The 11,817-nt window shown below is 32.9% G+C and overlaps 1 protein-coding gene across 1 annotated transcript; it reads right to left on the bottom strand.

Moving 5' to 3' along the window:
* Window positions 1-5: 5 nt before the first annotated feature.
* On the bottom strand, window positions 6-8,765 carry LOC113506275 (sodium/hydrogen exchanger 7-like; the record flags this gene model as incomplete). The annotated part of the gene is made up of 10 exons (XM_026889119.1): window positions 8,296-8,765; window positions 7,536-7,691; window positions 6,482-6,642; window positions 5,781-5,996; window positions 4,420-4,493; window positions 3,750-3,891; window positions 2,524-2,629; window positions 1,384-1,586; window positions 454-565; window positions 6-43 (listed from the first exon to the last, which is right to left on the bottom strand). Coding segments are annotated over exons 1-10 (1,437 nt in total), but the record flags the coding sequence as incomplete, so codon positions are not given.
* Between the last annotated feature and the right edge of the window lie 3,052 nt (window positions 8,766-11,817).

Consider the following 11,817-nt stretch of genomic DNA (forward strand, 5'->3'; position numbering starts at 1 on the left):
GTGTTGCGGATGGCTAGAGCAAATGACATCGCTCCACGCAGACCTGGACAAACGAACGAAAGGGTTTGTTACAATTATGATGATATTATACGAAAATTATATTTATGGAAACATAAGAAGGTAGGTGCTGTGGAAAAGTTTACTCAACTTTAGCCTGGTTTAGATAGAATAAAATGTCATTGAATATGTAAAACAAACTAGGCCATTGTTTTCTAAAATTAAGACAAAATAGGAAGCTTGCTCAACGTTAGCCATATTAAGGCAACATATTAGTAGACAATATTAGTTCATTATTGTTAATGAATAGAGAAGTCGCCTATTTAAAAATCATTTAAGTGAAATGATCTTTCGAATCCTTAACCTAGTTTCACCATGCAGACATATTTAGAAGCAAGTACGCAACATATCTATGCAAGTTATCTTAAAGGAAAAAATTATTATGTTTAAGATTACCTGAGAAGAATAGCATGTGTTGGAAGTTCATGGGTATCGGTGGGTTGCGTCCTAGGTTGAGGAGGAACGAGAGCGGGTAGATGTTGACGGCGCGACCGAGTGTTGATGTTACCTGTTTATAGCTAAGGAATATTATGCAAAGAAGAATATTTCATTTTGAAATACACGTACTAAGGTATTGTTTTTAGAAATATAAACTTTATTTCTTTCTGTTAAGAGTTCAATTTGACTTTTTCTTCGCTTTTGTTCCTTTTTTATTACAAAATAGTTTTGGTTTCAATCTAAACGTGGTGTTACAAAACTGATTTTAATGCATTTACTGTGCGTTCTTTACGACATGTCTACTTATATACACTGATGTATGCAATAAACCATCGAATGAGCTCAATATTAAACTGACAGCAAATAGTTTTTATGGCCCACTTACAGTGTTGCTATAAAAGGATAATAATAGATCAACTGCTCAACATCGTTTGCCGTCGACCACAATCATATCTAACTGAACGTTTTTAAATTGAGCGGATTTATTTAGGCAACGACTATTATTTCACATGGTACAGATTTTACTAGGGCGATAAGGTAATTAGGCGAATAATGTTTAAACTGGAAGCCACTATTTTTGCAGGAACTAAAATGTTCTAAAATATAGTTATTCTTTTTCCGATACTTCGTTAACGGACTCCTTCCACTTTAGGTTGAGCGGAAGGGAGTGTCAGACTTCTACTGACAAAACCTGCCCATGTCCTCCTACGCCCTTCGTCTACCGGGGCCACGGTAACCCTAACAGATAACCCGCTGCCCCGGCGGACTTCAACCCAAATGGGCTCTACGGGTTGTATTTTTTACAAGCGTAACCAGTAAGTTAATAAAAAATATTTAATGAGCTACGAATAAATAGTTCCTAAACCAACGACAATTAAAAAAGGATACAAAACCAGCTATGATAAACCACGGGTCAAAGTGATGCTTAGGGAAGGTGAACATTGACACGCCGATGTACGTAAAGATGAAGTTCTCAGCCAGGAAGTTGAGCAGTTCGAAGAGTTGCTTCGTGCGGTTCCGGGAGTCCGACGAGAGATTGTTGTAAGTGTAGTGCGCCTGGCATATACCGCAGAATAATACCGCTACCACACCTGGGGAAAGCAGAATTAAGTTATTAATAACATATTTTAATAGATTTTTTCCTTACCCAACTATGAAGTATGAAGTCTGATGGAGGGCATGAAAGACTGATCAATTTTCAACAGAATTCAGAAAGGGATGCGATTCTGTTGATTATTTTTTCATTAACTTGAAATCTAGCAAATTTGATGACATTTAACAAATGTCAAATAAAATTTCTTCTAGTTCAGCTCATTTGTTTTTTATATGAAGTCGATTGATCGGTTTTGTTTTATATAAATGTTTTTTCTTTAATTATTCAAACTTAATATACCAATAATTAAGAAAAATAACAATTGAGGTTTGTACAATATGGTCACAAGTTCAAAAAGTTAATAATACTTTCTATTACCCTATATAAAGCTAAATATAGCATAGTAGGCTTTCTAGGTTTATAAACCACTGAGTACTCGCAATGTCAATGACCGTAGACCGCTTTAGTAAAGTAAACCATTGAAAGGAAATGTGTCTATAATGACATCGCTATTATTATTGAATAGACCCACAGGATGTCCTAAATATAAAATGTCTCTAACTGTAATCTTGTCTAGCGAAGCGATGAGGCAGAGTAGTATTTTTTTTGGTCCGTTTTTTCATACCCCGTTTATTATATAATTAAACGATTATCTTTATTACATGGGTCAATCTAGTGAACTAGTTTCCTTGGCAATAAGTCAGTACTGTTTTAATATTTTCCTAACATTGAAAGCAAAATAACAATTTTACGTACCGTTAACCATTATGGTAAACATAATGGTCCGGGAATAAAGACTATCTTCAACCAAGGACAGTTGGAGATGGTGTGCCGGACAGTATACACTATCAATAGTTGAGTTCACACAGTCTACTTTTTGAAATCGAGTAGCACTGCAGGGCACTCGAAGTAATAAATAATGAAAGGTACATTACCTGTTAGCTCGCAGACTTCAGCAATAAGGAAGGCAGCGTACGAAGTCAGCACGAAGAGCGCTGACTCGAGGAGCGGCCACTCTCGAACGTGAGTGAACTTCGTCATGTGTATATAGGTTAAGGAATTATTGAAAACATTCGTCATTCAATTATTGTGATAAAGTTAAAAAAATAATCGTAATATTCAAATCTCTGTCACTCAAAGAGGTCTTTTCCGGTTTATATTCGGTGTCTTTAACATAGGATATACAGAACCGGTTACGAAAAGGAAATTGCTGTCATAAAAAGGTTTTAGATATACGGAAACTGTTCCTAAAAATACTAAACCAGTTTATGTGCATATGAAAAATTGAAAATATATGCACAGTATAACGTAACTAATATTTCCCCGATGTTTCAAATATTTGAAACAATTAATTTCCATTCCAACAATAATGGCTATTGACATAAACATTCAACAAGACAACTGTCACATTCTACTACCACGTGGATCGTTAAGTATAATATTTAACTTGTAAATGATAAATGTGTGATACGCTTGTATAATATCGACCCGATAATTGTCCCCGCTTTGGGCTTTTATATATTGAGGTAGAAAGCATTTATCGAATTCTAGTGTTGAAGTCATGAATAAAAAAAAAAACACTCGATTTAGGAGCGCTATCTGCTGGTCATAATCGGAGTATTGAAACCCATAAATACAAAAACCGAAAGAAATACAAGTTCTTAATTTAACAAGGTATAAAGTACCGAAGTCTGTTGGCCGGTATGTCGTCCAATAACCACTAACATTAGAAGCGTGACCTTTACCTTAATAGATATTTACGACTTGAATGACATGATAATTACGTTATATGGCTGTGACGTCATTTTGAGATGGGTTAGGTAAGGACACGAGGAAAATTACGAAACGTATCTACAGGTAAATGTTATGCTTTTAGAATAGATAGAATTCATCGATACTAATGCGCCAAGTACAAGTGCATGCTTGACGATAGTTTTGCATTCTAAACACTGTGTGTGTTGTTGGATACGGTAGCATTACTGCGCAGAAATACTATGGATAAAATTTCAGGCGATTTCAGGTCCCATTTATAATTGTTTGTTTTTGTTTTCTTTAGCAAAAAATCTCTTTCTTATAAAACTAAACTAAACAAAAAAATGCTGTATATGTACTAAAATAGTTTACCAAACCTACGAGTTATGTTTGTTATTAAAAAGGATATCAAAGCCGTTAAACATCCAATTAGAGCACCAACGAGCAGTGACAAACTGAAGATCCCAATAAAATCTCCAATCGCTCCGAGGAACGCGGTGATCTCAAACCCGCCATCATTCGAGTATCTCAGCTCGTAGTTTTGAATGGCTCTGGAATTCAACAAAAGAATAAATATCACATAATTATGTAAAACTAAAAACGATGAGTGTGAGAAGAAAAACATATGTTATTGGACAAGAAAAATGCTTTGCTCATTCAAAGATGTAGACAGCTAAAGCTACACTGGTTATACAACGGCATGGTATTGATATCTACTGAAGTAAAACGAAGGAGGTTAAATGCCGTCTCGCTTTACATAAAACATCTGCTACATAATTTGACGGTCGCTCGATAAGTATGCTAATTACTTAAACAAATAAAACTGTTATTACTTTGAGGTTCAAACTTTTAAAGTAATTCGAGGAGTTATGAAAATGATGATTATTTTATTAATATTTAATAACATCAACCTGTAGATAGGAGTTGTCTTTCAAGGACAATGACCTGTTGATATATCTACAGGGTGATATTATTCGGCTTTATTCTTTAAATACTGATTTGTCATCATCTAACGACAGTTTCCTATTGCATAGTATTGGGTTAAATTAAGTGATAATGAGAATGGCAAACATAGTTACCCGCTAAGTACTAAAGCCACCGCATCATTGAGGACACTTTCGCCGAATATCATTGCATACAAATTCACATCCACCTGTAACAATATTGACATATTTCTGATCGCGTGACAATACGACACATTGCTAAATACATACGTGAATCAGCAGATCTGATAGTTTTAACAAGGATTTAATGACCGCTCTATGGAATTACCAGTCAAATGATATGTTTTTTTTTTATATAAATTATGGGTTTATTTCCTTCGTGCGTCTATAGTAAAGTATATTGGTGAATATAAAAAAATCACATGTGACAGCATAAGTTTGTGATCTAATCTATCACTTGTTCGGTGTGTTTCGGATTGGAGGATTTATTAATTAATTACTACCTAACCACTGCGTGACGTGTTGCATGCACAAAATAGGTATCTCTTTAAAATTAGATTTAATAACATACAACCCCCAAATGAAAGCTATAGCACTAATAGCAGGTTATAAGAATCAACAGAATCGGTTCTTCTAGTCCGAAGTTAGCAATCATATAAAAAAATACAAATTGAAGTAGTTTGTGAAATTTTCCATTTCGATGGCGAAGAATAATTTAAATAGCTTTGTCATAAAATACAAATAATACAATAGATAGTGTTAAATGCAAAGTGTGTAGTGTATCACGTGAAAATATGAGTAAGAGTCGTAACTGATAAAGCAAACGCACGTGGATAAGAGTGTGTATCCATTAGGTGCACAATTAATATTATCGAGGTAGATAAATTATCGGAAATAGTTCGACATACGACGGTTATTAAACCGATAAACTACTAAAAAACAAAACATGTCCTGAGTTATCTTACTTCAAAACAATCTAATCAACAAGACACGAACGTACTTAAGGAAATAATTAGTAAAAACCGATTTGCGGGACTTGAAAACAATAGGGATGATGACAATTTGAATTTGTGAATGAAACTTACGCGTGACGTCACGATTGAGTTTAAATTTTACTCTATCGTTACGTCACAAGCCTCCTCTCCTAAACTTTAAAGCAGTTAATATTTGTCTAATCTAGTTTTTCTGAAAAAGGAAAAAATACGTGTCTCATACTTTTCAATTATCTAACTGAGGGGCTAAAGAGATTTTTTCTTTTTATACCCAGTCATCATCCCTATCGTACAACCATGCAAAATTCGCGGCATTAAAATCAATGTGCACGCGTTCAAACGTTACCTAATAACAGTTGTTGGATTCAAATATTTTCATTGCATTATTGCAACACACCTACATATTGCATTACATAGAAACTTGATACTACAGAATGTTTACTAGGCTGCGCGAACGAGACATATAATTGGATCATTATTTATCTATAAATAAATGCATTTTACCTTTAATTGTGAGAAGATGGCGAGTACTGTCAGGGGATCGGTCGGCGAGATGAGAGCACCAAAGTACAGGGTATCTAGGAAGGTGAAACTTGTGGCTAGGGACTCCGGCATCAGTTGCACACAGCCGTACATAAGGGCTCCGATCACCAGCGCAGATAGCGCTGTGCCGACCATCGCAAATGTTAATATGGCGCCAAGGTTGCGGAAGAAATATTTCTGCAAAAAAATAATTAGCTCATTCCATTTTTATAATGTCATATAAATTCATGACCATGAACAATGACAGTGTAGGTACAGTTCAAAATAGTATTCTGTAATATAAGTGTGTCATTAAAAAAAATAGCAAAGTATAATTATTTTAGTGACTTTTAATTTGTGAAAATATGAATTTTAATTTGTGATGGTTGGTGATTTTTTTTTAGGCAAGGAGGTTTTATTAAAATTCAATATGAATTTCTCATTTATTATTATGGTGGTTGAGGTCACTACGCCAAACCCCACTGAGCGCGACCCTTCGAGGGTTCGATTCCCACATCGATTCATGAATGCTTGTCGTGAGACTGGGCGTCTTTGGGCATGTAACTTGATTGATTGTGAAAACCCCGCGACACAAGTTCCTCAATGCAGGAGTCGTTTTTTTAATGAAAAAGAGAAAAACAATATTCTAATTTGCAAATAAATTATATTTCTGACGGACTTACCCTTTTCAGGCAATATCCAGCATGGAATATAATAGGTGGTAAAATTATATTGAAAAATATCTCAGGATCAAATGTAGCTTTCAGATCTATCTCATTTTGTTCCACATTCACTATTTCACCTCTAAAGCTATAGGCATAAGTCTTGTTAGGCACTGGAGCATCTGTAAAGAAATAAATTTCTCATACCTAGATTGGAAAATAAACATGATTTTTTTATTTCATAGATGTATGATATTCTTATGAGATTTCTTATTAGATGTAAAAGTATTCTACTCAGAAAGAAAATCATAATTCTTTAATTAGTTTCTTGTCTAGCAAATGTACTTATAAATTTGCTATGATATCCCAAAATTATGATTTTAAACCTTTCACCATAGGTCCAATGATTATAATGTACTGAACATATTGATCATTCCCACGAAAATTAACTATGAACCATTTCTGAAATTTGTTTGCATATTATAAAATTCAGTTCCTAATAAATTAAATAACATTCTGACGGTCTAGTTATAAATAGAATTCATTAAAAAAAAACAAGGCCATACTGATGGTCCAATAACTTGTTTGTACTCATAAAAAAAAACAAATAAAAAATATTCAATGAAGCAGACTGTATTCTTGATATTCCTTATAAGATAAGTGAATAATTTTGAATGAATCAATGTTTTATAATGGATAATAATGATATTTTTGTTAATAAGCTCTTTATATTTTGGTAATTAAAGAATGTTAGTGATAAGATATCTGATGTTGTTTATTACACAAGTATGTAATCCATAGTTTTCACTAAGCAAATTTTGTCTGGTCTAGTGTCAAGAAACAGCAGTTGTTTTATTAATATCGGGGCACCAATAGATACATAAATATTCATCCCATTAAACTCCAGATTCAGTTTTGCTTTTGAAAAGATATTGAGAATGTTATACACTAAAATTCTAAAGAATTTGGGACCCTTTCCCCTGGTTCTAGCAAGTAGTTAAAGCTGACAATAAACGCTTTGAATTTTCTGTTCTAAAAAACGTTACAGTATTAAAATTATTATGAAATAACTTACCTCCAGATGACACCTGCATCTTGTCCGGGAAGTGCAGACGTAACATGTCTGGTGGAACAGACAGGTTGTACTTTGTCTCTGGTGCTGGATGCACATTGATGTACGTAACTTGGTTTGTACTGCCCGCATAGCGAATTATTGCCCCTACTATTAAACCTGGTAGAAAAAAAAAACTAGTTGTATTTTTAATTGAAACAGTTCACATACAACCTCCTTCTTGTATGTTTTTTTTTATTGTATGCAGGAGTTGTATGTTCTTTTTTATATAGGAAGAATAACTAGAGGCCACAGCAAATACATCTACATAACTGACTTTTCAATGATGAATGCACAATTAAAATGTTATGTAAACAAAACTAGAAACTGCAAACCAGTAAACTTCACACTCCTTGTTTGAAATGTTATATTGTTATGATTTGAAATATTTTGTTTTCAAAACAAGGGCTTTTCTAAACAAGTTTTCATATTTTGTGTTAATTTTTGACATCCGATTTTCAAAGGCATACTTATTGTCATAATATTGGGAAATTTTAATGACTAATGTACTGTGACTTTAATTATAACACCAGGGTCAACAGGTTATCTTGATTGGTTTTGTTTACAGATAACAAATACAGAACCTAACACAGTTTTTTAGTAACGGCTGTATAGTGCGTGCATAGGTAGAAAATTTCCGTCAAGGTCTTGAACATCAATTGTTAGATGATCACATGACCAAACAGTCATTTTAAAGTAATTACGCTTTGAATACAATATTTACCATATATAACAGCGAGTCCTGTTTCATGGAGCCAGCTCACACGGCGATGTTTAAATACCCATATAGTTAACACAGTCAGAGTTAAAAGACAGGTATAAATTAGCAGATTTAAGCTGTCTATCCGATGTAGAAGTGTTGCTTTTGCGTCCAGCGCAATATCTGTTCCTGAAGCTTGACATACTGCCACCAAATACAAAATAAATGACACGGAACTCAGAAACAAATTCATTATTTCAGTGCTTTAAAAATAACGTCGTCACATCACAAATACACCTGCTTAATAAACACGAAACATTAAATTAAAAGCTATCAGATCTCTAAATAGGAATGACAACTTCTATTTCAATCTATAAACGTATTCAATCGTAATAATTTTACGTTTCGGAAAATAGTCAATACATTTCTTCAGGAACAAAACGGTACAGACAACCGTGAATGAGATTTCGAAATAGCGACTGTCACTAATGTCAGTCATTCGTTCAAATGTCAAAAAGTGTCAACGGGTCTAGTGTTGTTGTGTTGAGAGTCTATGGCAGGAGCTTAAATCGATAAAAAAATTACTAAATATCAAGAATCCTTAACATAATATATACTATCTGTATTTCACAAAATCAAGTTATTAATTATGTTCAACAATTATTATGTTGCTGTCAATTAAAAATAATTCTTCTTTCACTGAGATTGTTTTAGGCTACGTAAGCGTTATTTATCATTGAAACAAGTTTTATTATGCCTTATGTTTTTAGTTGATTTTCACAATGTTCATCTAGGGAATGGGTGGCAGAGGATAGAATGATGATTTATAGTTATAGTACATCTATACGTGTATTTGCTTTAAAATCCAATTACACCTACGTATGAGACGTTTTGACGTTTTTGGAGTATTTATGCGTTATCGTTGCAAAATGAAGGTTTTTCTCTATTCAAAAGCTGTCCTGTTGTTCTAGGAAATCGCGTTTGATGATTGAAAATGGTCTATTATGAAATCATTTATTGATGATAACGCAGTGCAAAAAATCTTATATTAGCAATACAACTTTGTTGCGACTGGCAACTGATTGAATAAGAATAACATAGGTGCCTATATTTTTCCTTGACTTGTAGCATCCTGCTTGCATGTACCTATTATTTAATAGGGCTTATGGGTTCTATTCCTTATAAGGCCAATAGTTCTAATATTGAATAAGATATAATTATATTCTATATTAAATCAGACAGCACCTTGTCTTTTTATCTACTAAGACATTAAAAAATGCAGCGTAAAATTGATAGAACATAACACTGGATATCAATCACAAGCATTGGTCCTCTTTTATTTTTAAATGATACCTGCTGATAATTATGTAGCTAGCGTTTTGCAGTGAGCTAATTGTAGCCTGCTAATGTAATGTATTTTATTGTGTTGGTGTGTTTTTAACATAGCTAATTATATACGATTGCTTATTGTATTGCTAAATACCTATATACGCAAAAGTATTGCTTTAATATAAAAGATAGCGGTTGCCCAGGTCGCTTAATCATCATGTCGTTTTAAACTTAAAGATACGAAAGACTCATTTTTAGGACAACTGAACATTCCTACCTACCTACGTCTCTGGTATTGAAGAAGATAGGCTACATACTTACGCTATATATATGCTATATATCTTTCCGACAGCTACAATACTGACATAAATAAATCAGAATCTCTTGAAAAAAATCTGGTCGAGTAGCATGTTGGAATGAATATTGCATTGAATATTAATGAGTAAAGACTACATTTTTTGTATACTTACAGATATTTTAGCCATTATTAAAATATTGCTTAACAACAACAATAAAAAATAATTAACCTACTGCAACTCCTAGACTAGAACACTTTGTGATTAATCAATCGTGTTTATCAATACAATCAAATGCAGTCCGCCATGTAAAACTTAAAGGTAAAGTCAGATAAATAGCAATCAAATAGCAAGCTTATAACATAATTAAAATATAACTGTTTCATAGGTTCAATAAAAATTACATAAAAATCTATGGGTTTCTTTTCGTCGTGTTCTTTTTTCTAATCTTGACAAAGTGGACTTTAATTAAACATCGTTTTCTTTTTCAAAATGCCCCAAATATAACTAGTTTCGTTAAGGCGCTTATAGCCAGTATTTATACTTTTTTGTTACTCCATTTGATCCTAAATCTATTTAAAGACCGACAATTCACATTAATGAGTATATTAAGTTAATTTATTTCTTCTTATTTTGTTGAATCCTCTTTTTATTACTAATAAATTATTCGTTCGTATAAAACCAATGATTGATCCGGATTAAGCGTAGGTATAAATCGCTTCTGTTATGTTAATGTATGTTAACTTTGTTTGGTTAAACAATAATCGTGACAACAATCATTTTAATCCGGTTGTAAACTACTGCAATAAAAATAGACCAACAACAAAATATATATGATTGTTATTTTCAATTGTTATGTTATTTTATGGTTAATATTTGCTTCAACTACATTACTAGGTACTTACTGTATGTAAATGGTTTGTTTTGGTCCCAAGTTTATTAAGTTTAATAGCAAAATAAATTAAAAAAAATCAAATCAAAGACCTCTAGAAATGTAGATGTCGTGATATCCTCGTTATTGACGCACGGGTAAAGGTCACATTTAAAAATCATAAAAAAACAAATACTTAATAATGAGCATGCTACACGTCTTTAAATACATTCGACTTAGAAATAATGTTGTTTGAATTTTCGCTTATTTGTTTTTTTTGGCATCCAGAGTTTTGATTGAATACTTAGTAGGTAGGTAGGTATGTGTGTATTTATCGTATTAGTAATTTCGTCATGACTTCGACATTCTGTAAAGCCCATGGCCCTATTGAAGGTGAAAAAAGGACAGGGCTTATAGGAAGTACTTCGTTTAGAACCTTTGATTGTTGTCAAAGATCAGATATGACATACGTAGGTCAAGATAGGAAGGATGTGATTTGCGTTAAAGGAAATAATTATTGATATAATAAATTAAAATGCGTAAAAACCTAATCTAGAAGGCATTTGTATTAAGGTCGACTAGTCTCGACGTCGGTATTTACAAAGTTATTTAGTAAACACGCTGGTATTGTTTTAATTGATTGTATTTTATTATATAGTTGTTTACAATACACATTTTTATGAATTATTATCGGTTATTGTGAGTGCTAACAACATAGGCAATAGGTCAAATAATAATTTTAAAATAAATTAATATATAAATTGTATATGACGCGTTCGCCAAGGTCCCAGTAGCGAGTTTAATCTTCGTACTACCTTCGTGAGATTTCAATGCCTTACTGACATAATTAATGTGGGAAATATAATTTATGCAGACCGCCACCCGTTTGACGCTGACAATGAGAGGCCTCGAGAGGCCTTGGGATATGAACTCTCTAAAATTGTTTTTCTTTTTAAGTAAGAATCATTAGTTGACGTCAAATTTAATAAAAAAATATTTTTGATTAGAAAGAAGGGTAGTATTTGACTATTAAGTCAAAACTGTTTTCGA

The sequence above is a fragment of the Trichoplusia ni genome, assembly GCF_003590095.1.
Source record: "Trichoplusia ni isolate ovarian cell line Hi5 chromosome 8 unlocalized genomic scaffold, tn1 tig00003348_group7, whole genome shotgun sequence".
Classification (NCBI taxonomy): domain Eukaryota; kingdom Metazoa; phylum Arthropoda; class Insecta; order Lepidoptera; family Noctuidae; genus Trichoplusia; species Trichoplusia ni.